The following is a 27,913-nucleotide window of genomic DNA, read 5'->3' on the forward strand; positions in this document are numbered from 1 at the left end:
AAAAAAAAAAAAAAAAAAAAAAAAAAAGAAAAAAAGAAAACCTCCAAGACATTCAACAATGGCTACAAATACATAATCTGGTAATGAAATATCCTAATGATAAATCACATATATCCACTGAATGTTTACCAAGTAAATATTGTTAAAAAAACTATATACAGAGTGATCTCAAATGAACCAAAATGCTTAATGTAGGTTGGAATATGAATGATTTTTAATTTTTAAATATTTTTTCTGTATTTTCCAAGTTTCCCACAAAGAAAATACATTTAAAATAAAAACTCGGTGGCCAGGTGCGGTGGCTCACGCCTGTACTCCCAGCACTTTGGGAGGCTGAGGCAGGCGGGTCACTTGGGGTCAGGAGTTTGAGACCAGCCTAACAAACATGGTGAAACCTTGTCTCTACTGAAAATACAAAAGTTAACTGGGCGTGGTGGTGCGTACCTATAATTCCAGCTACTCGGGGCTGAGGCAGGAGAATCACTTGAAACCAGGAGGCGGAGGTTGCAGTGAGCCAAGATCACGCCTCTGCACTCCAGCCTGGGCTGAGCAAGAATCCGTCTCAAAAAAATACATAAAAATAATTTTAAAACTCAATTAATCAGCTTGTTGAAAGACATGATTGAATACCATGGAGAAGGAATGGACCTAGCTCTGATGAGAAACTGGCAATACTTCCCTTCTGTAAAAACATCCTGGGGTGTGGGTGGGGCCGCCCATGCCCGGACTCTTCCCCACAAAGCCTTCTCGCCTCCCAGGGATGCAGCACACTGGCAAATGTGCTCCGTAACAAACGCTTCCTCCCAGCCAAGTCCTCTGCTCCCCCAGCAGCTTTTCCTGATGCGTGCTTACTCTGCATAGGTTCTCTGCTTGAGTACTCTACATGCATCATCTCATTCTTACAACCACCTTGAAGGTGAATACTATGCTCATTTTTCAGAAGAGGAAAATAAAGGCATAGAGTTCAAATCGTTTGCTCAAGATCACAGTGGTGTGCATCACCACTGAGCTACAGTCACTAAGGCTTGTGAAAGAACCACTCCAGCAGTTTCTGTCCACCATGTCCTAAAATCTTTAAAGCCAGATATAAAAACTGTCTTGGATGATTGAATAAGCAACTTCAGTAGAAGGCATTTAAAAAAATTATCTGATAATTAATGAACTGTGGTAAAGTAAGTAAATGTACTAGTCTTGCTGTTCAGTAACTATTTTAAAAGGCACACCATCTACTACTCAGCCTTTTGAACTGAAGAAGGAAAACGTTTGGAACACGATCTGAGTTTAATATGCTGAATCAAGCAGCCTCCAGAACGGTATCTGCTGGGCACTGACTCACTGTTCACAAGCAGCTTCAGCAAGAGCGAAGCCAAATAAATACTTAAGGAGCTCATGTGAGCGAAAAACATACAGAAACCATCACCAGCAATTCCCTGTTGTCCATCCCAGTGGCTTAAAAATGGATTCCAGTAATATCTCAGTATCTCCACCAACGACCACTTAAGCCAAAGTAATAATGTAAAATGTAGTATTCCCATTACTGTGTCAAAACCAATGACAACAACAAAGCACTTAAAAGAGTAGATGGTTCAAAGAGACTTAAGATAGCTTGAAATTTCTCATGCAACATTACAGAAACAACAAGTGGCTGGGCCCAGTGGCTCAAGCCTTTAATCTCAGCACTTTGGGAGGTCTAGGCAGGCGGATCACGAGGTCAGGAGTTCAAGACCAGCCTGGCCAACATGGTGAAACCCCGTCTCTACTAAAAATACAAAAATTAGCCAGGAATGGTGGTGTGTGCATGTAATCCCAGCTACTCAGGAGGCTGAGGCAGGAGAATCGCTTGAACCTGGGAGGTGGAGGTGGAGGTGGAGTTGGAGGTTGCGGTCAGCTGAGATTATGCCACTGCACTCCAGCCTGGGCAACAGAGACTCCGTCTCAAAAAAGAAAAAAAAAAAAAGGAAACAAAAACCATTCAAGTCAAGTGCCTAAAATTAAAAAAGATATCGCCGGGCGCAGTGGCTCACGCCTGTAATCACAACACTTTTTGGGAGGCTGAGGCGGGTGGATCATGAGGTCAGGAGTTTGAGACCAGCCTGACCAACATGGTGAAACCCCATCTCTACTAAAAATACAAAAATCAGCTGGGTGTGGTGGCGGATGCCTATAATCCCAGCTACTTGAGAGGCTGAGGCAAGAGAATTGCTCAAACCTGGGAGATGGAGGTTGCAGTGAGCTGAGATTGTGCCACTGCACTCCAGCCTGGTCAACAGAATAAGACTCCATATTGAGGGGGGAGAGAGGGTTATCGAAACTCCTGTGAGAAATCACTTGAGCTGGGAAGACAAAAGTTCCAGTTTACACTGAATGGACAAGGAACAATTCCAGCATAAATAAACTGTGCCTCACAAAATTTAGATACTGATTCTTCATTCCTCAAAAACGAATGCTATACAATTCCATAGGCCAGGCCAAGGGAGGGAGCCAGTGCAACCAACTTCACCAGGCATCCTTGCCGGATCCACCACTGGATGACATGGTTCTAAGGTGTCTGGGTTTGAAAAGTTCCAAGTAACCGCCACTCTCCAGGGAAGAGCAGAGATGAAAGAGATCAAACGCCCACAGTCTCAGGTACTCTCAACCACCACCCCATTAAGCCAGGCAGAGCATTTCTCCCAGAGGAGCCACCTACCCAAAACTCACACTGCCACCTAGGAACTGCTATAGAAAATTCTAGTAAATAAGTCCCAAATCTATATTAATGCCCCTTCCCCCATATTAAAAAAGACTAAATAATCTGAGTTTACATGATTTAGAAATTAGGATTTTATAGAGTCCAGGAAAGGAAAAGGGAGAAATTTAAAGAAATTCTTCATTTTTACAAAAGCATGAGAGAGCACCGAAAACCTGTCCTTAAGATGTTCTTAGGTACATATTTTAGGATTTTTATTGCTGATTAGAGATTTAAAACTATGAAATGTGCACTGCTTGGCAAGTAACGCAAGTAATTCTTTACTTACTCACATTTCCAATAAAAGCGTAAAGAAACAGACAAAAAATATAAAGGACAAGAGAAATACAAATAGCAACAGCTTCAAAACAAAAGGATTTAGTAACAGAAAGTCTCCACAGTGTCCATCAAAATTTAAGATTATCCAAACCGTGCAAATATTCAACGCAAACCAATGCCATACACTGAACTATTAATACCTGTCCCTTGAAGTTGCAAACTAGAAGCCACCCACATAAATGTATGATCACACAAACCAACTAATTTGCTCAAGGTTTAGGTTAAAGCAACATTTAATATCTTTTACAAGACGGAATTTGTGACAAGTTCAAAAGGAAAACTTGCTTTGTTTTAAAGCAGCTGTGCTCAGATGTCTGTGATTTCCCAGGAAACCATCTGGGTTTAGCCAATTAGAAAAATGCATTTTAAAGCAGTGTCACACTGGCTGCCTGAAGGTACCCTTGGAGATACTGGAGCGCTTCTGCATTCAGGCTGGTGCTCACCATTGATGGAACCTACAAGAGATGGGAAACACACACTGGCTGTTGGAGATCTTGGTGCACCAATACAAACCCCATCTTCTACGGGAAAGCTGCCATAGGTCTGGGAAGAGCAGCCAATCATTAATCACCATCCAAAGATTCTCCAGAAACTCAACTGCTTTAATGCCTTCAAAAATAGGTCTAAAGAATAGATCCATAAGGAATTACTATTATTAGGTGTGATAGTGGTATTGTGGTTAATTAAAAAGTCCTTACTGGTTAATGATGGAGAATGAGGTACTTACAGGTGAAATGATATGATGTCTAAGACTTGCTCAATACAGAGAATAAAAGGAGAAACAAACGAAACGAAATTGGCAAGATACTGGTAATTACTGAAGCTGGGTACATGCAGGCTTCATTATGCTCTTTCTATGTATGTTTGAAAGTCTCCGTAATAATACAATGAAAAAAATATATACATATATATATATACACCCCCTACACACACGTTTTTCAAAAAACAGGACCTCGCTCTGTTGCTCAGGCTGGATTGCAGTGGCACCATAATAGCTTACTGCAGCCCTGGCTTCCCAAAGCACTAGGACTACAGGCATAAATCAGTGTGTCTGGCTTGAAAAATATATATTTTATCAGGTAACATGTAAGAACTCTATAATAAGTGCTGACAAAATGCAACTATATAGCCATTATTAGGTTTATGCCGTGATCTATTAATTTCTGAGTATGCTGCAATTAAAAAAATAACTGTGGCCAGGCTCACACTTGTAATCCCAGCACTTTGGGAGGCTGAGGGAGAAGGATGGCTTGAGCCCAGGAGTTTGAGACCAACCTGGACAACATAGGGAGACCCTGTCTCCATAAAAAAATAAAAAATTAGCTGGGTATAGTAGGTCCTAGCTACTTGGAAGGCTGAGAGGCAGGAGGATCACTTGAACCTGGGAGGTTGAGGCTGCAGTGAGCCATAATTGTACCACTGCATTCCAGGCTGGATAAGAGTGAGACCCTGTCTCAAAATAAATAAATAAATAAATAAATAAATAAATAAATAAATAAATAAATAAAAATCAAAATAAAAGTGAAAAAATGCTACCACATTTTAATAACAGATGGATTACTTCGATTTGGGAAATAAACACATTTCTATTAAAGGGATTTTTCCTCCTCTGTTCTCACTCCTAAATCCATTCACTTAAAATATATTTGTAGTACATAATACAAGAAAAAAAGGGCTCAGTGTTTTTAATTAAAGAAAATAAGCTTGCTGTAACTCAATAAGATTTAGTTTTATTATGCCCACCAATGAAAACAGACACCAGAACAACTACTATCCTTTTGCCCTCCCATTAAAGTCTCCATTTATCACAGAGTTCTTTGACAACACACTTACCCTTCCTGGACAGGCAGTAGACAACTTGTGAAGTGACTGTGCCAGGTGAATTTTGGGGTTGTTCACCATTTGACCTACAGGATCATGCTCTTTTTTCCCAGCAAATGCCAACTGTGAGAAGGCAGTCTGATATCCTGGTGTATCTTCTATGTCAATAAAATGTTCCTCATCAGGAATGGTATCATCTTCGGGTAACTCAAAAAGGCCAATCAAAGACTGTAATAATGGAGTCCTGGATTGGAAGAAAGCAAGAGATAAAAAGGTCAAGAAAATACCCTGAAGACTTAAAAGCAGCAATTGCTCAGAGACACAAAATTACAGACTCATAGTCTCAAGAATAAAAAGGGACCTTTGAAATTAAGATGGTTCTTTTCTTAGCTTATTCAGTTCTTCCCCTTAAAGGTAAGTCAGTTTAGTTGGGCTTCTGTCATAAAACTGTCTTAGAGATAACCTAGATCAGACTCCTAAAGGGGTCCACAAATCCCCCTGAAAAAGAAGCAGGAAAAAAGATCATTCTAGGCCCAGAAGGATCCAGAAATCATGTCTTGGATCTGATGGTAGCTTGTGGATAAGCTGAGATCAGACCAAAATTCTCTTGTCCCCCAAGAGACTAAGCTTTGTTAATTTTGCAGTCATATGGGAAGGAAGCTATAACTTACAAAAACATTAAAACGAAGTTCTTACCACAGCTTGGTATACTCAGTGTCCATCATCGGGGGACATTCTGTTAGTAATTTGGTTATGCCAACCGCACAGATCTTTTTCTCTACGTTTCCAGATACTTTCTGAATTTCAGGAATAATAATTTTTTCCAGAACCATTCCAAACATTCTATTAAAGCAAAATAAATCCACTCAATATTAGACCATCACTATAATGAAATAGTAAAATGCTTAGATGTTATTTACACTCAGTTACTTCTTACGAATATAATAAATTACTAAATAACAAGACTGCTGTTTTTGATCAGCTGAAGAGGCTGAAAGTCAAAACATAAAAAAAATCCCATCACACCTCTACCCTGAAGCCAAATGCCATAATCTTTTCTTTGTTTTTGAGACGGAGTCTCGCTCCTGTTGCCCAGGCTAGAGTGGAATGGTACGATCTCAGCTCACTACAATCTCCACCTTTGGGGTTCAAGCAATTTGCCTGCCTCAGCCCCCTAAGTAGTTGGGATTACAGGTGCCCACCACCACACCCGGCGGATTTTTTGTATTTTTAGTAGAGATGGGGTTTCACCATGTTGGCCAGGCTGATCTCGAACTCCTGACCTCAAGTGATCCACCTGCCTCAGCCTCCCAAAGTGCTGGGATTACAGGCGTGAGTCACCATTCCTAGACCTCTCTGCTTTTTTCTTTAAAAATTACACGTGTCCAGTCTCAAAAAAAAAAAAAAAAAAAGGAAGAGAGGAGCAAGGAGTGAAAAAAGAATCACCCATCATCGCACCACCCAGAAACAACTAGTTTTAACATTTTTGGGTTCGATTCTCACCCATGAGTGAGAACATGTGGTGTTTTCTGCTGTTAGTTTGAATAAGGAAGGCTCCTGGAGACAACACTGACCATTTAACATAATACAGAACACTGGCTGTGGAAAATGCCAGCGTGTAGAGGGTCCTCTAACTAGAGGATTAGAAAAATGATTTCAGGATATTTTTTCTTTTTTTGCGATGGGGTCTCACTATATTGCCCAGGCTGGTCTCAAACTCCTGAGCTAAATCCTCCTCAGCCTCCCAGAGTGCTGGGATTACGAGTGTGAGCCACCACGCTGGGCCAGGATTACTTTTTCTTTACACCCAATACCTAAGAATATTTTGAAAACCACAGATACTATCTCCATACCAAGAATCACAACATCATCTATAAGACAGAGATACTGATTAGTACTAAAAAAAAGTCAAAACATTTTCTTCCTTTAAAAAATAATAAAAACAAACTTACTTTGGTTGTATACCATCAAATATTTCTTGTAGTGCTAGTGCCCCATATTTTATGCAATACAAATTAATAAAGACTAAAAAACCTGTTGAAAGAAGATGCAGAATATCAACACAGAGAACTCACACACTAAAGTGGTAATTGAGAAGTCTGCAAAATAAACCTATGCATAATCATTAACATCCAAAGGCTGTGGCGTCAATACTTGCCTTCTAATAAATAGAAAACTTGCCTTTCTATCATAGACCTTTACATGCCATCTCTCTTTGATTTATATTTCCTTATATTATTCTCTCTATTGAAAAAATGTTTTGGTATCCAACCATAAACCAACCTCTGGAACACAATATGACTGACACTAACTTAATGTTTGGAGAACACAAACATCTTAAACTATTCTTTTTTCTTGTGAGAAGGTTTCACTCTGTCACCTAGGCTGGGTGCAACAGCGTGATCACAGCTCACGCAGCCTTAACTTCCCAGGCTCAAGTGATCCTCCCACCTCTGCCGCCTGAGTAGCTGGGACTACAGGCGCACACCACCATGCTTGGCTATTTTGCAGAGACAGGGTCTTACCATGTTGCCCAGGCTGGTCTTTAACTCCTGGGCTCAAGGAATACTCCCACTTTCACCTCCCAAAGTACTGGGATTACAGATGAGAGCCACCGCCACTGCACCAGGCCCTTAAAATATTTTCTTTTTTTTTTTGAAACAGGGTCTCACTCTATCACCTAGGATGGAGTGCAGTGGGTGTGATCTTGGCTCACTGCAGCCTCAACCTCGGGGACTCAAGTGATCCTCCCACCTCAGCCTCCCAAGCAGCTGGGACTACAGGCACATGCCACCATGCCTGGCTAATTTTTTTGCACTTTTCGTAGGGACAGGGTTTCGCCATGTTGCCCAGGCTGGTCTTGAACTCCTGACCTCAGGTGATCCGCCGCACTTGGCCACCCAAAGTGCTGCGATTACAGGCGTGAACCTCCACACGTGGCCAAGTATTTTTTGCATAAAGTTTAAAACGGATAAAAAGTTTATCTGCAACCATAAAGTCTAAGAGTTTTAGCTACTTTCTTTCATTACTTCTGCAGAACATCCAGATGATTTTACTTACTCTTGATAAACTTGGTTGTTTTGGAATTCTGAAGTCTCTGGAATAGCAGAATGAAGATTTGTTTCCTATATTGGTCAACTGATTCACTAAAGAATTTAAAAAAATCAACAATATAAATTCAGCACTTTTATGAGCACCTAACAAAATTTCTGAATAAATGCACAAAGTAGTCATACTCACGGAGGCATGTGCTCTATTATACTGTTTAGCAGATAAAAACCTTGGTGGTCATTTGCTTTGGATGCAATCAGCTTCTGAAAGACACCTAGTAACCCAGGCTGTAAGAAATCAGATCCAAGAGCAAACGGTTAACAAACAGGAATAATTCTTCAAAAAGTTAAACATGATATGTGTCTGTAATAATCTAATTATCCTTTTCTCTTTAATTATTTCTGGAACATATGGGGAAAAATTCCTCCCACATAGCTATTAAAGTAAATTTTTTTTTTTTTTGAGATGGAGTTTCACTCTTGTTGCCCAGGCTGGAGTGCAATGGGGTGATCTTGGCTCGCTGCCTCTGCTTCCCAGGTTCAAATGATTCTCCTGCCTTAGCCTCCCAAGTACCTAGGGTTACAGGCATGCGCCACCACACCCAGCTAATTTTTATTTTTAGTAGAGACAGGGTTTCACCATGTTGGCCAGGCTGGTCTTGAACTCCTGACCTCAGGTGATCTGCCCACCTCAGTCTCCCAAAGTGCTGAGATTACAGATGTGAGCCAGCACGCCTGACCAAAGTTAAGTTCTTAAAATCAACCTGTTTGGCTCTGTTTTTACAATTTTCCATCATGGCTATAAATAAGTAAAGGATATAGAATTCTAATAAAACATACCATAACATTTCCTAGTAATTATTTCCCTTATTATTATTATCATTTTTTTAAGAGACAGGGTCTAGCTCTGTTGCCCAAGATGGAGTGCAATGGTGAGATCATGGCTCACTGCAGCCTCAAACTCCTGAGCTCAAGCAACCCTCTCACCTTAGCCTTCCAAGTAGATGGGACCACAGGCATGCTCCACTGTGTCCAGCTAATTAAAAAGCTTTTTTTTTCTTTGTAGAGATAGGTCTCACCATGTTGCTCAGGCTGGTCTTAAACTCTTTGGCTCAAGGGATCCTTCCACTAGAGGCTCTCAAAGTGGTGGGCTTGAGCCACTGCCCCCAGCCTTAAATTTATTTTAAATAAAAAAATTCCAAACATCTGCCATCCCCAGTTTCTCCAAGCTACTTTATAAAATTACAGTTATATCAAAACCTGACTGACTCACAATTTTGTCAGCTGCAGCACTTGCTATTGTGTTTGAACCACGTTCTAAGAATGCTTGGAGAAGCCTCACTAGAGCAGGAATATTTCCTGTTCTTTCCCAAAGCACTGGCTGAAGGAGATGAGGAAATAAGGCCATATAGGAAGACGGGATGTCATTTTTGTGTGTTTCCAGAAGCAAAGACATCACTTGAAAGACGTATGGAATAAATTCTGTTGATAAAATAAAAACAGAGCTGTGAGCTTCAGAAGGAATGGCTGACACAAAAGGCCCACATCGCTTAGGCAGGCTGCATTTTATAGCAATGTTAATTTCATTCCATTACAAAGAAAATAATTTTCGTTAACTTACCTTGCACATCATTTTGTAAGATTTCAGTAAACACCAAAAACAAAGCCTCCTCAAAATTTACAACAGCAGCAGGGTTAGCTTTGCAAGTTATTCTTATGGATAAACATATTGCTTCAAACATGTAGTGATTAAAGTGAGGTTTGCTTGGGTTCTGAAATTAAAAAAAAAAAAAAAGCCAATTATGCTAATAATCCACACTTAACCTTTATAAAACACATTTAAAATAGAGGCCATCTTATTTTTTAAAAATCAAAATTAAGAAAAAAACACCAATTACAACAATCTAGTACTTGTTCATTTGAATTTTTTTTAATGGCCCAAAGTCCACTATGAAAAAAATACTTCAGAGTTAACAGAGTTGCTTATACAAACCTCAGCTCCCAGAGCTGTAAGTAACTTGTCTTAAACCCATGTGCCCTTGCAGAGAAGAAATACTAAGTTCTAGTAATGCCACCAGCCTTAACTTCTGTGGGCCGCAATGTCTATGTCTACTGAGTGATGATCCCCCAAATGAGTAGTTTTTTTATGTTCTTTTTAAGCAACAAAACCCCATTTTTCTTTAAACAAGCTCTTCGAAGGCTATTAGCATACAAATCTGACTCGATCAGAACATGAGATTGTATACATATGGGAGGTGGAGACTTGGGTTCCCTTCCCCCTCCATCCCTCAAGGCCCTATAATCCAAAGACCCTTACTCAGTTGAACAATAATCACTCTGTTCTCCAAAATCCCTCCAACACTTCCTATGAATTGATCTAATTCTCATAAGATCAAGAATAGCATCTAAAAAGGAATTGTCAGCCTTAAACTGATTTTTTATTTTCTAAAACAGTGTTAATAAACATGAATCTAAGTATCTGTAAAATTTTGATCAAAGAGTAAACTTTCCTTTTGAGAAATAAGAGTAAGGAAGAAAACACAAAGGAATTTTAATCATCATTTCATGGAAGTCCAGATAGCCTCTTTTATATCCATTTAGTGCAAAGCCTACTTAACTCTAAGGTAATTCTGGATCATCTGCACTTTCTTTTTCTACAATAAACATGTTACTTTTGTAATGAGAAAGAAAATGTATTCAAGCTTCTAGCATACACTTAAAGGTGACTGCTATTATGTCTCCAATCTAGCAGCATGCCCACTTTCAGAAAAGTACATTAGCGGCTCGTCAGTAAGAATTCATAGACCTTCTCTAAAGCTTCACGTAGTGCCAAAGAGTTCTGAGGCCCAAACAGTTTGGAGCAAATAAAAAAGGAACCCCACTTTCAAAATTGGCTCTATTACCTTACTAACAGCTAATAGCTTCTGTGTAAGCTGAGTGATGAGAGTAGGGATGTAGGGGATTATGGCTTCTTGTAGGAGAGAAAAACTTCTCATGATAGCTGTAAAATATAAAAACAGCAAAAACAAATAGAGTTTAGTTAAACTTCAGAATAAGAGAGCGACTGGGGGGAAAAAAGCGCACTAATTCATCAACTAAATTTTAAGATGCTTAGACAACCCCGAGATAGCTCTCTACATTTAAAAATAATCTAAATTTCCCTTCCTTTTAAAATTAGGACAGGGGTTGGCAACAAAATTTAGCTGAGAAATAAGTATTTCTAGAAGGCTCAAGGTTTAAAAAATAATGAACTAAAGAGGCTAAGAGGAAGAAACAGTGAGCTGACATGAATGGAGCAGGTGAGTCTGAGAGAACTGTTTGGGGGTCTCTTTCTCTTAGAAATCAGTAGCAGAGGTCATGCTTGGTGGCTCACACCTGTAACCCCAGCACTTTGGGAGGCCAAGGCTGGCGGATCACTTGAGGCCAGAGTTTGAGACCAACCTGGCCAACATGGAGAAACTCATCTCTATTAAAAATAGCAAAATTAACCAGGTATGTGGTGCACGTCTGTAGTCCCAGCCACTTGGGAGGCTGAGGTGTGAGAATCACCTGAACCTGGGAAGTGGAGGTTGCATTGAGCCAAGATCATGCCACTGCACTCCAGCCTGGGAGACAGAGCGAGACTCTCTCTCAAAAAAAAAAAAAAAAAAAAAAAAAAAAAAAGCAATCAGCATCAGAAAATGTTTAGCCCTAGCCTAAAGGAAACATGATCTCACACTACAGGAAACTGAAAGAGAAAACTGCCTACCCACCTCACTCAAAAAAAAAAGGGAGATTAGGAGCCTTAAAAAATTCTAAAAATACATGTAAAGCCACAGAGTCCAAATTGCAAAAATATTGCTCAAAAGTAAGACCATAAATGGGTTAAAATAGGAAGCATGGGAGAAAAGAAATTTGTCAGCTAAAAATGTATGAAAGCTCTTTCCACAAATAACATTTCCAAAATAAATGTTTACTAAGCAGAGCCCCAAATACATGCCAGGTAGAAAGGATAGAAAGCCATCTGCTCTTGCCTCCTGAACTGTGCACATAAATGTTTCCTCTTCTACCAGAGCCAAAGACTCATCCATCCTTCAACAGATTGCTACCTATCCCTCACACCTAACATTCGGTTAGGTCACATCTCAGCTTAGACATCACTTCCTAGAGAAAATCTTTCCCTGACCTGGGTTAAAAGGGTTAGAGGATAAATTGGTGCTCCTCCACTAGGCTGGCGCACAATTATTTCATTCACTCATACAGCTGTACAGAGAAGGTATTACATACTGTGTATACTTACATACCCTAAAAACACAGTAATGAAGACCACAAACTAGTTGGCTTCATAGAAATGGACATCAAGGCTGGGCACAGTGGCTCACACCTGAAATCCCAGCACTTTGGGAGGCCGAGGCGGGTGAATCACCTGAGGTTGGGAGCTCGAGACCAGCCTGACCAACATGCAGAAACCCCGTCTCTACTAAAAATCCAAAATTAGCTGGGCATGGTGGCACATGCCTATAATCCCAGCTACTCAGGAGGCTGAAGAAGGCGAATTGCTTGAACCCAGGAGGGTGAGGCTGCAGTGAGCTGAGATTGCGCCATTGCACTCCAGCCTGGGCAACAAGAGTGAAACTCTATCTCAAAAAAAAAAAAAAAAAAAAAGACATTAAACAGCAGTAATTACACATCATTGTTGGGGGAAGGACAGTGTTGGAAACATACACCCAGACACACACATCCACTCTAGGATTTCTGATCCAGACTGGAAGGATCAGGGAGTTTCTCTGAAAAGTGCTTCCTATGACCCAATGTGGTAGGCTTTTGGGATGCAACAGTGAAAAACAGTGAGACTGTCTCTCAATTCAGAGCTGGCACCAGGACACCCAACTAATGTAGTGCCTGGTGGATGGATACACCGGCCTCTGGATGCATACAGCTGCCTGTGTCCTTGGCAGTATGTAAGAAGACGATTTGTATAGAGTCTACCACAGGCACCCACATTTCGCCCCTATCAAGATGAACATGCAGTTAATAAATGTTGCATGATCTCTTCTTTGCCTTAAAGAAACTCAGTCTAGGGAAGAAAAAAAGGGCTTTGCTACATTTTCTGTAACGAGAGGTTCCATATCAAATTAAGATTACTGTTGGCCAGGTGCAGTGGCCTCTAATCCCAGCACTTTGGGAGGCTGAGGCAGGCAGATATTTGAGATCAGGAGTTTGAGACCAGCCTGGCCAATATGGCAAAACCCTCTCTCTATTAAAAATACAAAAATTAGCCAGGCATGGTAGGGCGCGCCTGTAATCCCAGTTACTCAGCAGGGTGAGGCAGGAGAATCACTTGAACCCAGAAGGGAGAGGTGGCAGTGAGCTGAGATCAAGCCATTGCACTCCAGCCTGGGCAATGGAGCAAGACTCTGTCTCAAAAAAAAAAAAAAAAAAAAAAAAATTACTGTCAACAGTAAGCAAGATAACGTTTTTCATTTTGAAATACCTAAACTAACTTACTCCTTGGTAAACATTATCTGGTTCATAGACTGTATAACCTGAAGTATAACTCAGGTTATACTTACCCTTACAATCTGAGATTAGATACCTGTAGTCTGCACACCAGGGAAACAGCCTACCTTTCATAATATATTCATTTTCTGAAGAGCCAGGAAGTGTGAGAGCTTTGAAAAGGTTTGTTAGCAGAATCTCAACAAACGGTGCGATTTCTGCAGCTGTAAAGCTATAGATGAAAAAACAGCTTTCAGTCACTACCAAGTCTTGAGCTTGTCACTGCGGATTACCCTTGGCAACCACTATGTCACCCTTCTCAGCATAAAACTGAGCCATCTCCCACCACTGACAATTGATAGATAGTTTAGGAAAATAATTTTTTTATATGGGCTCATGTTAAGCTCCTAAGAAGGCACATCGAGAACCAAACACAACTGAACCAAAAAGCCAGCTAAACCCAACAACATCTAAAGTTGCAACAGTTGTCCCTGGTTTGTATCTATTACCACTGAGAACAGAACTCAGAATCTCAGGGGTCTCCATCATTTATTTATTTATTTTTTTTTGGAGGTGGAGCAAGATTCAGAACTATTTTCTGTATAAATTCTGGGTCTGAAGATAGGTACTGGCTTGACACACCTCAAAGGATGTCCTTTCTACTCTTAATTGGCCACTGAGAGTATCTGTACTTCAAGTTCTTGATGAAGGAAAGAACCTAGAACTGTTTTCCATCTCTTACCCAAAGCTTAATTTCAAGAAATAATACTGTTGAATAGTGGCCTGAAAGACAGGCAGACCATCCATTCCTCTCTATTTCATCCTTAGTTTAGGCCAGAAGAGCTATTTTCTTGGCCCCTAGTGAATTACTTTCATTTGGTTAGGTCATATCTCAGAAATAAGTGACATTATGCAAATAGCCACATGAAAATAACTGTTACATGATGTTGCTGAGAACACCACTACTACTATTGTACAGTATCCTCTGCTTTAATTTTAATCTCATAGACACTGTGAAAATTTTAACTCCCCAAGTTTCCCTCTTTGCCTTGGCTGCTAAGAGACTCCAAATAAAATCTGGAATTTCTTTAACTACTATATAGGATCCTTTGACACACATTTCTGTTTGTTAACTTTATTCCAGTTACTTTCCTCGGCTCCAGTTTATTTAATTGTATTGTCATAATGCAGCTATTTTGGTAAGCAGCCTCAAATCCTTTTAGAATGAGAGAGTATAAATGAATAAAAAGCAGACATTTGTTTTCCTGCTAGTGAAATTATGAAAACATTCAGAGATATCTTTGACCAGCACAGTACAGCCCCTATCCCAGGCTAAAAAACTTTAGAATAAAATACTCACAGAGTGGCATTGTTAGGCCCTCGCATAGTAAAGAGTCGTTCAAGAGCATGAGCTGCATAAGTATGAACAACAATACTTTCAGCTTGAAGATGATTAATCAAGAGAGGAATCGAGACTAAAAGATGCTCTTTTGGCACCTAAAAAACACAATAATATACATGCTCTAAATGCAATGATTCCATATTTGGGTAAAAGACAATTGGAAGAGGAGGGCTTGTTGATTTAAACAATTTGCTATTTTTAAGCTCTAATAGATGATGCTGCCCAGAAATCAAAACTTTTACTTGCACATAATGGTTCAATTTCCACTTTCTAAATTCTCCTTTTCAGAGCACAAAACTATGAGGATAACATCTTGTAGAAAAATCAACATACCACAGAATAATATCACAGAGAAGCAGACTAAGATTTCACCAAACTTAAGAATTATCACTAGCAGATATTTCTGAAAAGTTATTTAACCTTTTGTGTCTCTTTTGTTCTCTCCCCACCCCCAAAAAGCAACAAATATAAGAACAATCTTCATTAAAAACCTCTAAATTTGAAATATTCGTTACTCTAAACTAGAAAAGCCTGCTGGGTATCATGGTTCATTCCTGTCTGTAATCCCAATACTTTGGGATACTAAGGTAGAACAATCGCTTAAGCCCAGGAGCTCAAGATCAGCCTGGGAAGATAGCGAGACCCCATCTCTATTTTTAAAAATAAATAAATAAAAAATTAGCTGGGCATGGTAGTGAATTCCTGTAGTCCCAACTACTTGAGAGGCTGACGTAGGTGGATCATTTTAGTTACTAAATGAATAACTCAAAAACGATGTTAAGCACAAACAGTCATGATGTAACAGGGTATCGTGGAGCGTGCCCGTAATCCCATCAACTAGGGAGGCTAAGGCAGGAGGATCGCTTGAGTCCAGAATTTCCTGGCTGAGGTAAGCTATGATCGCACCACTGCACTCCAGCCTGGGTAACAGAGCAAGACCCCATTCTCAAAATAAAACAGAAAAGGCTGGGCGCGGTGGCTCACACCTGTAATCCCAACACTTTGGGAGGCCAAGGGGGGTGTATCACGAGGTCAGGAGATCAAGAACATCCTGATTAACATGGTGAAACTCCGTCTCTACTAAAAAATACAAAAAAAAATTAGCCGGGCATGGTAGCAGTCGCCTGTAGTCCTAGCTACTCAGGAGGCTGAGGCAGGAGAATGGTGTGAACCTGGGAGGCGGAGCTTGCAGTGAGCTGAGATCATGCCACTGCACTCCAGCCTGAGCAACAGAGCGAAGACTCTGTCTTAAAAAAAAAAAAAAAAAAAATGAAACCCACGGTATGATGTCATTTATATAAACAAAAATTTAAAACCTAGGCCAGGCGTGGTGAATCATGACTGTAATCCCAGCACTTTGGGAGGCCGAGGCGGGTGGATCACCTGAGGTCAGGAGTTCGAGACTAGCCTGGCCAAGATAGCGAAACCCTGTCTCTATCAAAAATTTGTGAGCACCTGCAGTTCCAGCATGGAAGGCTAAGGCAGGAGAATGGCTTGAACCTTGGCAAGAGAGCACAACTCCATCTAAAAACAAAAAAAAATTAAAACCTACAGAATACTAAATAATTTTTGCAGAAACATAAACACGTAGTGAAAGTATAAGAAAAGCACTTACATGGGTGTGAAATACACTGAATTCATGACAGTAATTACCTACAGAGAGAAAGGGACTGACTGGGCAGGGAGCACCTGGAGTACCTCCACTGTATATGTATGTATAAATAAATACGGCCTGGAGTTTTAAGATTTGTGAGGATTATTTCAGTAATCATCATATTGTTTTACTCCTGCTTGTGTGTTTAAAATATTTTGCAAGATTGCACCACTGTTACTGGGCAAAGACATCAAAGGAATAAGATGACTGCACATTTTGATTTTTTTCTCAGTACAATTAAAGTGACCTAGGCGTTAAGAATCAGAAGAAAGGGCCGGGCGCGGTGGCTCAAGCCTGTAATCCCAGCACTTTGGGAGGCCGAGAAGGGCGGATCACGAGGTCAGGAGATCAAGACCATCCTGGCTAACACGGTGAAACCCCGTCACTACTAAAAAATACAAAAAACTAGCCGGGCGAGGTGGCGGGCGCCTGTAGTCCCAGCTACTCGGGAGGCTGAGGCAGGAGAATGGCATAAACCCGGGAGGCGGAGCTTGCAGTGAGCTGAGATCCGGCCACTGCACTCCAGCCCGGGCGACAGAGCGAGACTCTGTCTCAAAAAAAAAAAAAAGAATCAGAAGAAAAACTACACGTTCTCTAAAAATTAAGACCAACAATCAGATAGAAAAATGAGCAAAAGAATATGAATTCACAGTTCACAGAAAAGAAATGAAAATGGACCCTTCAAACGGAAAGGTGCTTAATGGAACTAAAAATAAGACAAATATAAATTAAAACTGCAATGAGATACCATTTAAGATTGGCAAAATTCAAACACACTCTAACTGGGGAAGCAGATATTCTCTATTGTTTTTCTCAATTAATTTTTTAAAAGTAATGCAATATAGCTGGGCGTGGTGGCACATGCCTGGGTTCCAGCTACTCGGGAGGCTGAAGTGGAAGGACTGCTTGAGCCCAGGAGTTCAAGGCTGCAGTGAGCTGTGGTCATGTCACTGCACTCCAGCCTGGGCGACAGAATGAGACTGTGTTTCAAAAAATAAAGAAATGGGCCGGGCGTGGGTAGCTCATGCCTATAATCCCAGCACTTTCGGAGGCCGAGGCGGCGGTGGATCACCTGAGGTCAGGAGTTTGAGTACAGCCTGGCCAACATGGTGAAACCCCGTCTCTTCTAACAATACAAAAATTAGCTGGGCATGGTGGCAGGAACCTGTAATCCCAGCTACTCAGGAGGCTGAGGCAGGAGAATCGCGTGAACTGGGAGGCGGAGGCTGCAGTGAGCCGAGATCATACCACTGCACTCTAGCTTGGGCAACAGAGCAAGACTACCTCTCGGGAAAAAAAAAAAGAAGAAAGAAGAAAGAAAAATAAAGAAGAGAAAAAAGAAGGAAAGAATAAACTAAGTAAAAAATATAAAAAATTAGCCAGGTGGTGTGGCACACACCTATAGTCTTGGCTACTCAGGGAGGCTTAGGCAAAAGCATCGCTTGAACCTACAAGTTCAAGGCTGCAGTGAGCTATGATCGTAGTAGTGCACTCTAGACTGGGCGACAGTGAGACCTTGTCTCAAAAATAAATGAATAAAGCCGGGCACGGTGGCTAACGCCTGTAATTCTAGCAGTTTGGGGGCTGAGGCAGGCGAATTGCTTGAGATCAGGAGTTCGAGACCAGCCTGACCAACATGGAAAAACCCTGTCTCTACTAAAAATATAAAATTAGCCGGGCGTGGTGGCGGACGCCTGTAATCCCAGCTCTCGGAGGCTGAGGCAAGAGAACTGCTTGAACCCAGGAGGCGGATGTTGCAGTGAGCCGAGATCGTGCCACTGCACTCCAGCCTGGGCAACGAGAGTGAAACTCTGTTTCCAAAAAAAAAAAAAAAAAAAAAAAAAATAGAATAAAACAAAACAAAAAAAAAATGGCAAAATTTCTATTATGTAAAGTATATCTCAATTTTTAAAATGCTACTTAAAAAATGTTGACAATGTAACGTTCTTCATCTGAATCCACTGATCACTCTTAACATCATTAGAAATGGATAACCAAGGGCCAGGTGTGTTGCCGGATGCCTGTAGTCCCAGCTACTTGGGAGGCTGAGGCAGAAGAATGGCGTGAACCCAAGAGGTGGCGCTTTCAGTGAGCCAAAATGAAAAAAAAAAAAAAAAAAAAAAAGACAACCAGATATTGTGTATATCCTGATAAAATGAAACAGAAAGTATACCTATGATGCTTTCCTGTGTCACCCCCGACCAAGGAATCTAAGTCTAATCAAGTCCCCAGATTTACCGATATAGAAAATATGGGGACTAGAGGGACAACATAAACTACAGGAGACCCTCGAACAACACAGGTTTGACTCTTGCTCTGTTGTCCAGGCTGGAGTGCAATGGCACGATCTTGGCTCACTGCAACCTCCGCCTCCTAGGTTCAAGTGATTCTCATGCCTCAGCCTTCCAAGTAGCTAGGATTGAAGGCGTGTGCCATCACACACAGCTAATTTTTGCATTTTTAGTAGAGATGGGGTTTTGTCATGTTGGCTAAAGTGGTATCAAACTCCTGACCTCAAATGATCTGTCTGCCTCAGCCTCTCAAAGTGCTGGGATTACGGGCACAAGCCGCTGTGCCTGGCTGGATTTGTTTTAGACCAAATGCAAATAGAAAACACGGTATTCCCGGGATGCAAAATCTGTATATGGGAGGCTGGCTTTTCATATATGAGGATTCTGCAGGGCCAAATGTGGGACTTAAATATGCATGGACTTTGGGATATTCAGGGGTCCTGGAACCAATACCCCTTGCATACTGAGGGATGACTATATACCATTAGGATGCAATCAGCCAAAAGTAAAATGCGAGAAACTCTCTAAGATAAATGAGTGTTTTCTCCAACAACAAGCATAAGAAAGAGTAGAGGCCAGGTGCAGTGGCTCACGGCTGTAATCCTAGCACTTTGGGAGGCCAAGGCTGGTGGATCACCTGAGGTCAGGAGTTTGAGACCGGCCTGGCCAACATGGGGAAACCCCATCTCTACTAAAAATACAAAAAATTAGCCAGGCGTGGTGACAGACGCCTGTAATCCCAGCTACTAGGGAGGCTGAGGCAGGAGAATTGCTTGAACCCGGAAGGCAGAGGTTACAGTGAGCTGAGATCACACCACTGCATTCCAGCTTGGGTGACAGAGCGAGATCCATCTCAAAAAATAAATAAATAAATAAATAAATAAATAAATAAATAAATAAGGAAAGGAAGGCAGTTGGGTGCAGTGGCTCATGCCTGTAATTCCAGCACTTTGGGAGGCCGAGGTGGGCAGATCGCCTGAGGTCAGGAGTTTGAGACCAGCCTGGCCAACATGGGGAAACCCTGTCTCTACTAAAAATACAAAAGATTAGCCAGGTGTGGTGGCAGGTGTCTGTAATCCCAGCTATTTGGGAAGCTGAGACAGGAGAATCATGTGAACTCAGGAGGTAGAGGTTGCAGTGAGCCAAGATGGTGCCACTGCACTCCAGCCTGGGTGACAGAATGAGACTCCATCTCAAACAAAAAGCGGGAGAGAAGGACCTCTCTGTTGTAAATTAAGAGACTTAAGACACAATCAACTGTAAGCAATGTGTGGACACTATCTAGATCCCAATTCTATTACTGTAATTGCAAAAAGACATCTGAGGAAAATTAAGCATGGTCTGAAATTCTAAGTTATAAAGAAATCACTGTTAATTTTGTTAGATGTGGATATAAAATGACTGCACAGTAGACAAGAAGGTGGTACATAATAAAACTCTTAAAGAGATTAAGCGGCGTATAAAAATAAAAAGCTACTTACTTGATTTCTAAAAATCATAATATATTTGATACCGTCAGCTTTAAGGACAGGAAATTCATTCACTATTTAAAAAAACAGAAAGCCATAGTTAGGTGGTCAGGATCATTACTTCCAAATTAGTGATATCATCAGAGTTACAAAAAAATGATAAAATGTCAAGTAATTAAAGCACAGTTAATTATATAATGATTTACTGTTAAGCCATTAATTTTGGTAGGATTATAAATAATTTTATTTTTCCTCATGCCTGTTTCATGACAAAGGAACATATATTATATAATTGAGTAAAAATGAGCTGGACCATGCATCGGTGAGCATATACATTCCCAGAAGTGAAGCTATTCTGAATTAGAAACATGTCTCTCTAGCTGGAATTTGCTTTACATTATTCTAGTGGTAGGGAAATAAATGAAAGGAATAGATCACTAAATGTAATAATTCTTGAAGCTAGATGATAGTCACATGGGAGCTCATTACAATATTCTCTTCACCTTTGGGTGTATATACATTTCCCACATTATAAGTTTTTTTTTTTTTTTTTAAATAATATATCTGAATCTAGATGAATACACTCATAAACATCAGAAACTATCCTTAATTTTTTTTTTTTTGAGACAGAGTCTTGCTCTGTCTCCCAGGCTACAGTGCAGTGGCACAATCTCGGCTCACTGCAACCCCCACCTAGCGATTCTCCTGCCTCAGCCTCCCGAGTAGCTGGGATTATAGGCATGTGCCATCCGGCTAGTTTTTGTATTTTTAGTAGAGACGGGGTTTCCCCATTTTGGCCAGGTTGGTCTCGATCTCTTGACCTCATGATTCGCCCACCTTGGCCTCCCAAAGTGCTGGGATTACAAGGGTGAGCCACTGCACCCAGCCAAAAGATATCCTTAATATTTATCAATTTTCTAGTTCTTTGAACTGTACTCCAATTTTAAGAATTCATTTTCAAATAAAAAAGGAAGCCAATGTATAATTATTTATACACTAGGTAGCAAAATTGAGTTACAGTTTAGTTATACTTACTCCTATTTTCTTCCTAATCAAGCAATATTTTAGCAATAATTAATTTCACATGGACAAGATCAGGGAACCCATTTGAGATTTTATTCAATAAAAGAAATAATAGGCAGGGCATGGAGGCTCATGCCTGCAATCCTAGCACTTTGAGAGGCTGACGCAGGTGGATCAACTGAGGTCAGGAGTTCGAGACCAGCCTGGCCAACATGGAGAAACCCCATCTCTACTAAAAATACAAAAATTAGCCAGGTGTGGTGGTATGTGCCTGTAGTCCCAGCTGCTTGGGAAGCTGAGGCAGGAGAATAATTTGAACCCAGGAGGCAGGGGTTGCAGTGAGTGGAAACCATGCCACCGCACTCCAGCCTGGGTAAGAGTGAGACACCATCTCAAAAGAAAAGAAAAAAAAAGAATGAATGGGAACAAGGATAGGAAGCCATGTTTTTAATTGCAGATATAGTGTGGTAAGCTGTAAAAAAAGCAAGACTTTCACAACTCACCATTAGCTGATTTTAAATCAGGGAGGATGTGATTCACAAAGAACTCAGTTAGGTTTACAAGTTCATTTGCTTGTGTAATTCCATGCTGAAAAGCAAATTCATAACATGGTAAAATAACAAAATACCTGTATATATCTACATTAGAAATTTAGGCAAGTTTAGAAAACCACATTAAAAATGGAGATGAACACTTCAAAACACAAACTGCTTATGTATAAAATGAGACTGTACTGGCTGCGTAGAGGAGCTCACGGCTGTAATCTTAACACTTCGGGAGGCTGAGGCGGGTAGATCACTTGAAGTCAGGAGTTCAAGACCAGCCTGGCCAACACGGCAAAACCCCGTCTCTACTAAAAATACAAAAAATTAGCCAGTGTGGTTACATGCACCTGTAATTCTAGCTACTCGGGAGGCTGAGGCACAAGAATTGCTTGAACCCGGGAGGCAGAGGTTGCAGTAAGCTGAGATCTTGCCACTGCATTCCAGCCTGGATGACGTCTCAAAAAAAAAAAAAAAAAAAAAAAAAAAAAAAAAAAAAAAGAGCACTTCAAAACACAAATTGCTTATGTATAAAATATAAAATAAGACTATACTGTCCAGACATGGTGGCTCACACCTGTATCCCAGCACTCTGGGAGGCAGAGGTGTAAGGATCACATGAAGTCAGGAATTTAAGACTACCCTGGCCAATATGGTAAAATCCTGTCTCTACTAAAAATACAAAAATTAGCCAGGTGTGGTGGTGCACACTTATAATCCCAGTTACTTGGGAGGCTGAGGCAGGAGAGTCACTCGAACTCGGGAGGTGGAGGTTGCAGTGAGCTGAGATCGTGCCATTGCACTCCAGCTTGGTGACAAAGCGAGACTCTGTCTCAAAAAAGTAAAAATGTAAAATAAGACTATACTAATAGACAATAAACTTTCCAAAATTAAAGAACAGCTAAGTTTAAGTTAAGCATATTTTATACAGCGGATCTCAGCTAAGGTAACAAGTGGGGCATTATCAATTTTCTGGTCTATAAGAAACTTAAGTGCTCAATACATCAACATAAAGCCATCTTCAGAGATTATATAAATCTTAAATCAGAATTAATAGGTTATCTGGCAGAGTAGGCTCTATTATCAGAGATGTTATTTCTTTTTGACTTGTGTGGGTGTCACTGATGTCTGGTTTTAGAAACAAAACCACATTAAAAATATTTACCTTCTGTGTTTGGGCTTTTGATGCCAAAGATGTCACTAGGTAGATGGCTGCATCTTTGTGTTTCCAGTTGACAGATGGATTTTTTGCATATTCCTGCAGCATGGAATTAACATAACCAGAGAAGATTCCTGTCACGGGTCCCTCAAAAAACTTGCATAATCCTCGTACTAGATCACAAGCAGCCCTGCGTCTAGTATCAATATCTATGAAATGAAAAGAAAATATATTATGGGGAAAAAAAACAACTAACAACAAACTGACCCAATTTATAAGAAAACAAATTGCCTGGAATAATTTGGCTATGATTGTAGAAAGAAAAAAAAAAGAACAAAACACAAACGGCCACCCAATAGCTATCAGCAACACAAACAATGAAAAAAAAAATCCCCTAAGAAATACAAAATCAAAATGAAACTAAAGAGGTCACAGAATCACAGAATTTTGATAAATACTAACTATGTAAGAATAGACATATGATTCAACTTTTGATACTTTCATGCAGGTCATATAAGAGCTTTTTAAGACAAGCTGAAGAAGGACAACAGTTCTCAATGAAAGCCAGCTGAAAAAACACTCTTATTCTCAATCCCACTTCTCCCATTTACTAGAAAGAGAACCACCTTAAAACTGGCTTGCAAAAAGACTAGTAACTAAAAAACCAAGATACACACCAGATCCTTCCAAATCTCTCCTTATGTACTCCTCAGAATTATCTTCAAATGCTTCTTCATCAGCAGCTACAAGGAGAGATATTTCATTCAGATAACACTCCAAAAGACGTCACTGTACTTTACAGCTGAGAATGCAGAAGAGTATGTAGAACTGCCTTGTTCTACAGCAAAGAATTCTTTCCCATCAGATGACTACTTCATATACTCTTAATCATTATCTAGAGCAGCAAATGCTACCCTGAAAGGTGAGGTATTAGGTAATTCACACAACTGTGAGACAGGCTCACTTGTTCTAAATGTGACAATTTCCCCAGAATTGGATTACACCTGCAACTGTCAAAAATGTTAGGGATCAATATCAGAATGCCAGCTTTAAATTTCACCAAATAAGATTAAAAAACCAACAACCTAATTTTAATCACTATTATTTCATTAAAGTCATTTCAACAACAAATAAGTAGAGTGGACAATGTCAGATCTGGCCGGCATGGTGGCTCATGCGTGTAACCTAGCACTTTGGGAGGCTGAAATGGGAAGATCGCTTGAGGCCAGGAGTTTAAGACCAGCCTGGTCAACACAGCGAGACCTCATCTTTATTTTATCATATAAATTTTAAAAAATAAAATCTATCTACCCACACACACACACACACACACTTTGGAGAGAGGGTCTCGCTCTGTCACCCAGGCTGGAGTGCAGTTGTGTGATCATGTCTCACTGCAGCCTCCACCTCCTGGGCTCAAGCAAAACTCCCACCTAAGCCGCTTGAGTACCTGGGACCACAGGCACATGCCACTATACCCAACTAATTTATTTCTTGTAGAGATAAGGTTTTGCCATTTTGGCCAGGCTGGTTTTGAACTCCTGGGCTCAAGTGTTCCTCCCACCTCAGCCTCTCAAACTGCTGGGATTAAAGGTATGGGCCACCACACCCAGCCAGATGATTTATCCTTTAAATATATTTTAATGAAAACACAACAGGAAATAAAATCTCATGCTATATTGTCCTTAATTTCCTTATTTTGTTCTAGACATAATTTGAGAACCACTGATCTAATAACTATTTTGATATAAAACACAATCCTGGCCGGGCATGTTGACTCATGCCTGTAATCCCAGCACCATACACAGCACTCCACCCTGGGTGACAGAGCAAGACCCCTGTCTCAAATAAATAAATACACAAAGCCAGCTAAAAATTTAGTGAAACAATAAATGAAACAAAATTAAATTATTTCTCTAAATAGAGATTCCAGGTAGCTTATCGTCTTTTTTTTTTTTTTTTTTTTTTTATTATACTTTAAGTTCTAGGGTACATGTGTATAACGTGCAGGTTTGTTACACATGTATATTTGTGCCATGTTGGTGTGCTGCACCCATCAACTTGTCAGCACCCATCAATTCATCATTTATATCATGTATAAAAAATATGGAACGCTTCACGAATTTGCGTGTCATCCTTGCACAGGGGCCATGCTAATCTTTGCTGTATCGTTCCAATTTTAGTATATGTGCTGCCGAAGTGAGCACGCTTATCGTCTTAATGTAAAGGAATTTTTGAAGTCTTATTTAATATTTCCATGAGAAAACCTTCACATGGCACAAGAAAACTCATTACAGATACTACATTTTGTGTCTTGGTTTAGAAAATAAGAAATAAATGATATACAAGTTTTATTCAGTAATAAATGAATTAGACTGAATATATTACAAATAACAAAAACTTAGTAAATTTATACTAATATACTTTTGCCATAATTACCTCGAAATTCCATGTTAGGCACAATAACCTTTTCACAGATACTTGTCAGCGTGTTCTGGTCCTCAAATAGATTCTTATAATGAGGTCTCTCACAAACTGAAGCCAGAAATTGAATTGCATTACTTACCAACTGGAACAAAACACAAAACAAGAATATTTTAAAAGCAAAACTCAACAGCTTATTTCTTGGGGAGATAGGGAGAGAATGTCTTCTAATTATTTTTCTCCACCATCATCTTACCAAATCATATTTAACCTCTTGACCCGTTGTAACTAGTAAATTCCAGATGGCTGTAACAAAACGAGGCAGGTATCGCTGGAATTCCTCATCGTACTTTTGTGCATAGAGTGCAGCATTATCACAAATCTGGGATTTTAAGAGCTCCAATAAGCCGGCTTCCTCTTCATCCTCACATAAAAGAAAACAAAAACTCCAACATACAACTCTAATGCTAACATAAGTAAGAGGAGTAACTGAAATTCCTGAACTAGACTCATTATCAATTAAATCCAAATCAAATCAGTTATTGTAAACTACAGCTATGTCACCATCAATCTTTTCACCAAGTCTTTCAAATAAGTTGCTGAATTACAAAATATTTCCATACTAGATTCAAACAGTATATTCTGGCCTAGTGTAGTGGTTCACGCTGGTAATCTTGGCCCTCTGGGAGGCTGAGGCGGGAGGATGGCTTGAGGCCAGGAGTGTTTGTTTTCTTTTTTTTTGAGATGGAGTCTTGCTCTGTCGCCCAGGCTGGAGTGCAGTGGCGCGATCTCAGCTCACTGCAAGCTCCGCCTCCCGGGTTCACGCCATTCTCCTGCCTCAGCCTCCCAAGTAGCTGGGACTACAGGAGCCTGCCGTCACGCCCGGGTAATTTTTTTATTTTTATTTTTTTAGTAGAGATGGGGTTTCACTGTGTTAGCCAGGATAGCCAGGATGGATCCCAAAGTGCTGGGATTACAGGCATGGGCCACTGCGCCCGGCCAAGCCCAGGAGTTTGAGTCTTGCCTGGGCAATACAGCAAGCCCCCAAAATAAAAAAAAATCATCTGGGCATGGTGGCGCACACCCATAGTCCCAGCTAGTTGGGAGGTTGAAGTGGCAGGATCACTTGAGCCCACCCAGGGTGGTTGAAGCTGCACTAAGCCATGATCACGCCACTGCACTCCAGCCTTGGTGACAGAGTGAGAGGGGAAGACATCAGAGGGAGACCAAAAACCAAAGCCAAAACCAAAACTCCCTCACACTGATTACTCAAGGCATAAATAGGGATGTAAAACGACACAAGGTAGCACATAGTTAACTGGGCAAAAAGGTCCTTGTAAGAATTCTATCCAAAAAATTTCCTTGACACTTTTGTGTGAAGAGAAGTTTTGTTTTCTGAAGTTTTCCCCCCAATGGACTGAAATAATTATTTCATGAGAGCTACATCTTTTAAAGTTCCTATTAATATAGTCAAACTCTGAGACAAAATCTGTTGTACTTCAGAAAGAAATCAAACCTGATTTGAATCACCAATTCTAATTTTTAGTTTATTTGGTATTGAAGTATTCTTAATATTTTGTCTTTTATCTCTTCGGAAAGGTCATAAATATATTAACAAATGAGTAGCACAGAATAAGTGTTGTATGTTTAAAAGTACACAGTATAAAACCTGTATCAGAAATCTTTACAAATTACGATATTTTACCATTTTCTCTCTTTCTTGAGCTGTGGAAAATTTTTTCTTTTTTTGAGACGAGGTCTCCCTGTGTCTCCCAGGCTGGAGTGCAGTGGCATGGTCAAAGCTCTTTGCAGCCTTGCCCTACTGGGCTCAAGGTCAAAGGATCCTCACAACTAAGCCTCCTGAGTAGCTGTGACCATTAGCATGAGCCAACATGTGTGGCTAATTTTATTTTTATTTTTTGTAGCAATGGGGTCTCCTTACGTTGCCCAGGCTGGTTTTGAACTTCTGGGCTCAAGGGATCCTCCCACACTGGCCTCCCAAAGTGCTGGGATTACAGATGTGAACCACCGTGCCCGGCCAGACGATTTTTAAAAAGGGGCTACCATTATAGAGTTTTAAGTTTTCTTAGTGTCTTCAATGAAAAATAATTTTATTTCATGAAATACCCATAATGTGACTACTTTAAAGCCTCACTTTCAATAATGTAATGAAACAGCCTTACCTGTATACTATGGCTTAAGCCAGGCCCATGGTAAGAGTAATTCTGTATACTGCACATACCAAACATGTAATATCAAATAGAATCAAATATTATTATAGTATTGAAATTTTATCTTTTAACAAAGCAAGAGTAAATAGGTTTCCAGATTGTAGCCAAATAACTCTTAATGAAAGAAAAAGACCACTCAGGCAACATTTGAAATACTTACATCAGTTTGTAAAAGCTTATTATCCAATGTTAAGAGAGTATGAAAATTATTCATCCAAGTTTCCATATTATCTTCAAAAAATTCAGGGAGATCCTACAGAATAAACACTGACTTGAAACTTTTGATTAAAATATTAAGAACA

General features: G+C 40.2%; 1 protein-coding gene across 1 annotated transcript in view; it reads right to left on the minus strand.

The window, feature by feature from the left end:
* Positions 1-2,988: 2,988 nt before the first annotated feature.
* CSE1L (chromosome segregation 1 like) overlaps positions 2,989-27,913 on the minus strand; it is a 47,925-nt gene continuing 23,000 nt past the window's right edge. The window contains exons 8-25 of the mRNA XM_017862767.1: positions 27,772-27,864; positions 25,637-25,804; positions 25,396-25,525; positions 23,634-23,699; positions 22,963-23,165; positions 21,759-21,843; positions 20,245-20,306; positions 14,777-14,913; positions 13,545-13,648; positions 10,842-10,939; positions 9,560-9,710; positions 9,212-9,420; positions 8,129-8,226; positions 7,949-8,034; positions 6,841-6,922; positions 5,585-5,731; positions 4,901-5,132; positions 2,989-3,522 (exon numbers count right to left, since the gene is read on the minus strand). Of these exons, the coding sequence (XP_017718256.1) occupies positions 3,433-3,522; positions 4,901-5,132; positions 5,585-5,731; positions 6,841-6,922; positions 7,949-8,034; positions 8,129-8,226; positions 9,212-9,420; positions 9,560-9,710; positions 10,842-10,939; positions 13,545-13,648; positions 14,777-14,913; positions 20,245-20,306; positions 21,759-21,843; positions 22,963-23,165; positions 23,634-23,699; positions 25,396-25,525; positions 25,637-25,804; positions 27,772-27,864 (2,241 nt within the window). The 3' untranslated portion in view covers positions 2,989-3,432. The remainder of the gene's footprint in view (positions 3,523-4,900; positions 5,133-5,584; positions 5,732-6,840; positions 6,923-7,948; positions 8,035-8,128; positions 8,227-9,211; positions 9,421-9,559; positions 9,711-10,841; positions 10,940-13,544; positions 13,649-14,776; positions 14,914-20,244; positions 20,307-21,758; positions 21,844-22,962; positions 23,166-23,633; positions 23,700-25,395; positions 25,526-25,636; positions 25,805-27,771; positions 27,865-27,913) is intronic.

This window comes from Rhinopithecus bieti, unplaced genomic scaffold, assembly GCF_001698545.2.
Source record: "Rhinopithecus bieti isolate Rb0 unplaced genomic scaffold, ASM169854v2 scaffold_65646, whole genome shotgun sequence".
NCBI lineage: Eukaryota > Metazoa > Chordata > Mammalia > Primates > Cercopithecidae > Rhinopithecus > Rhinopithecus bieti.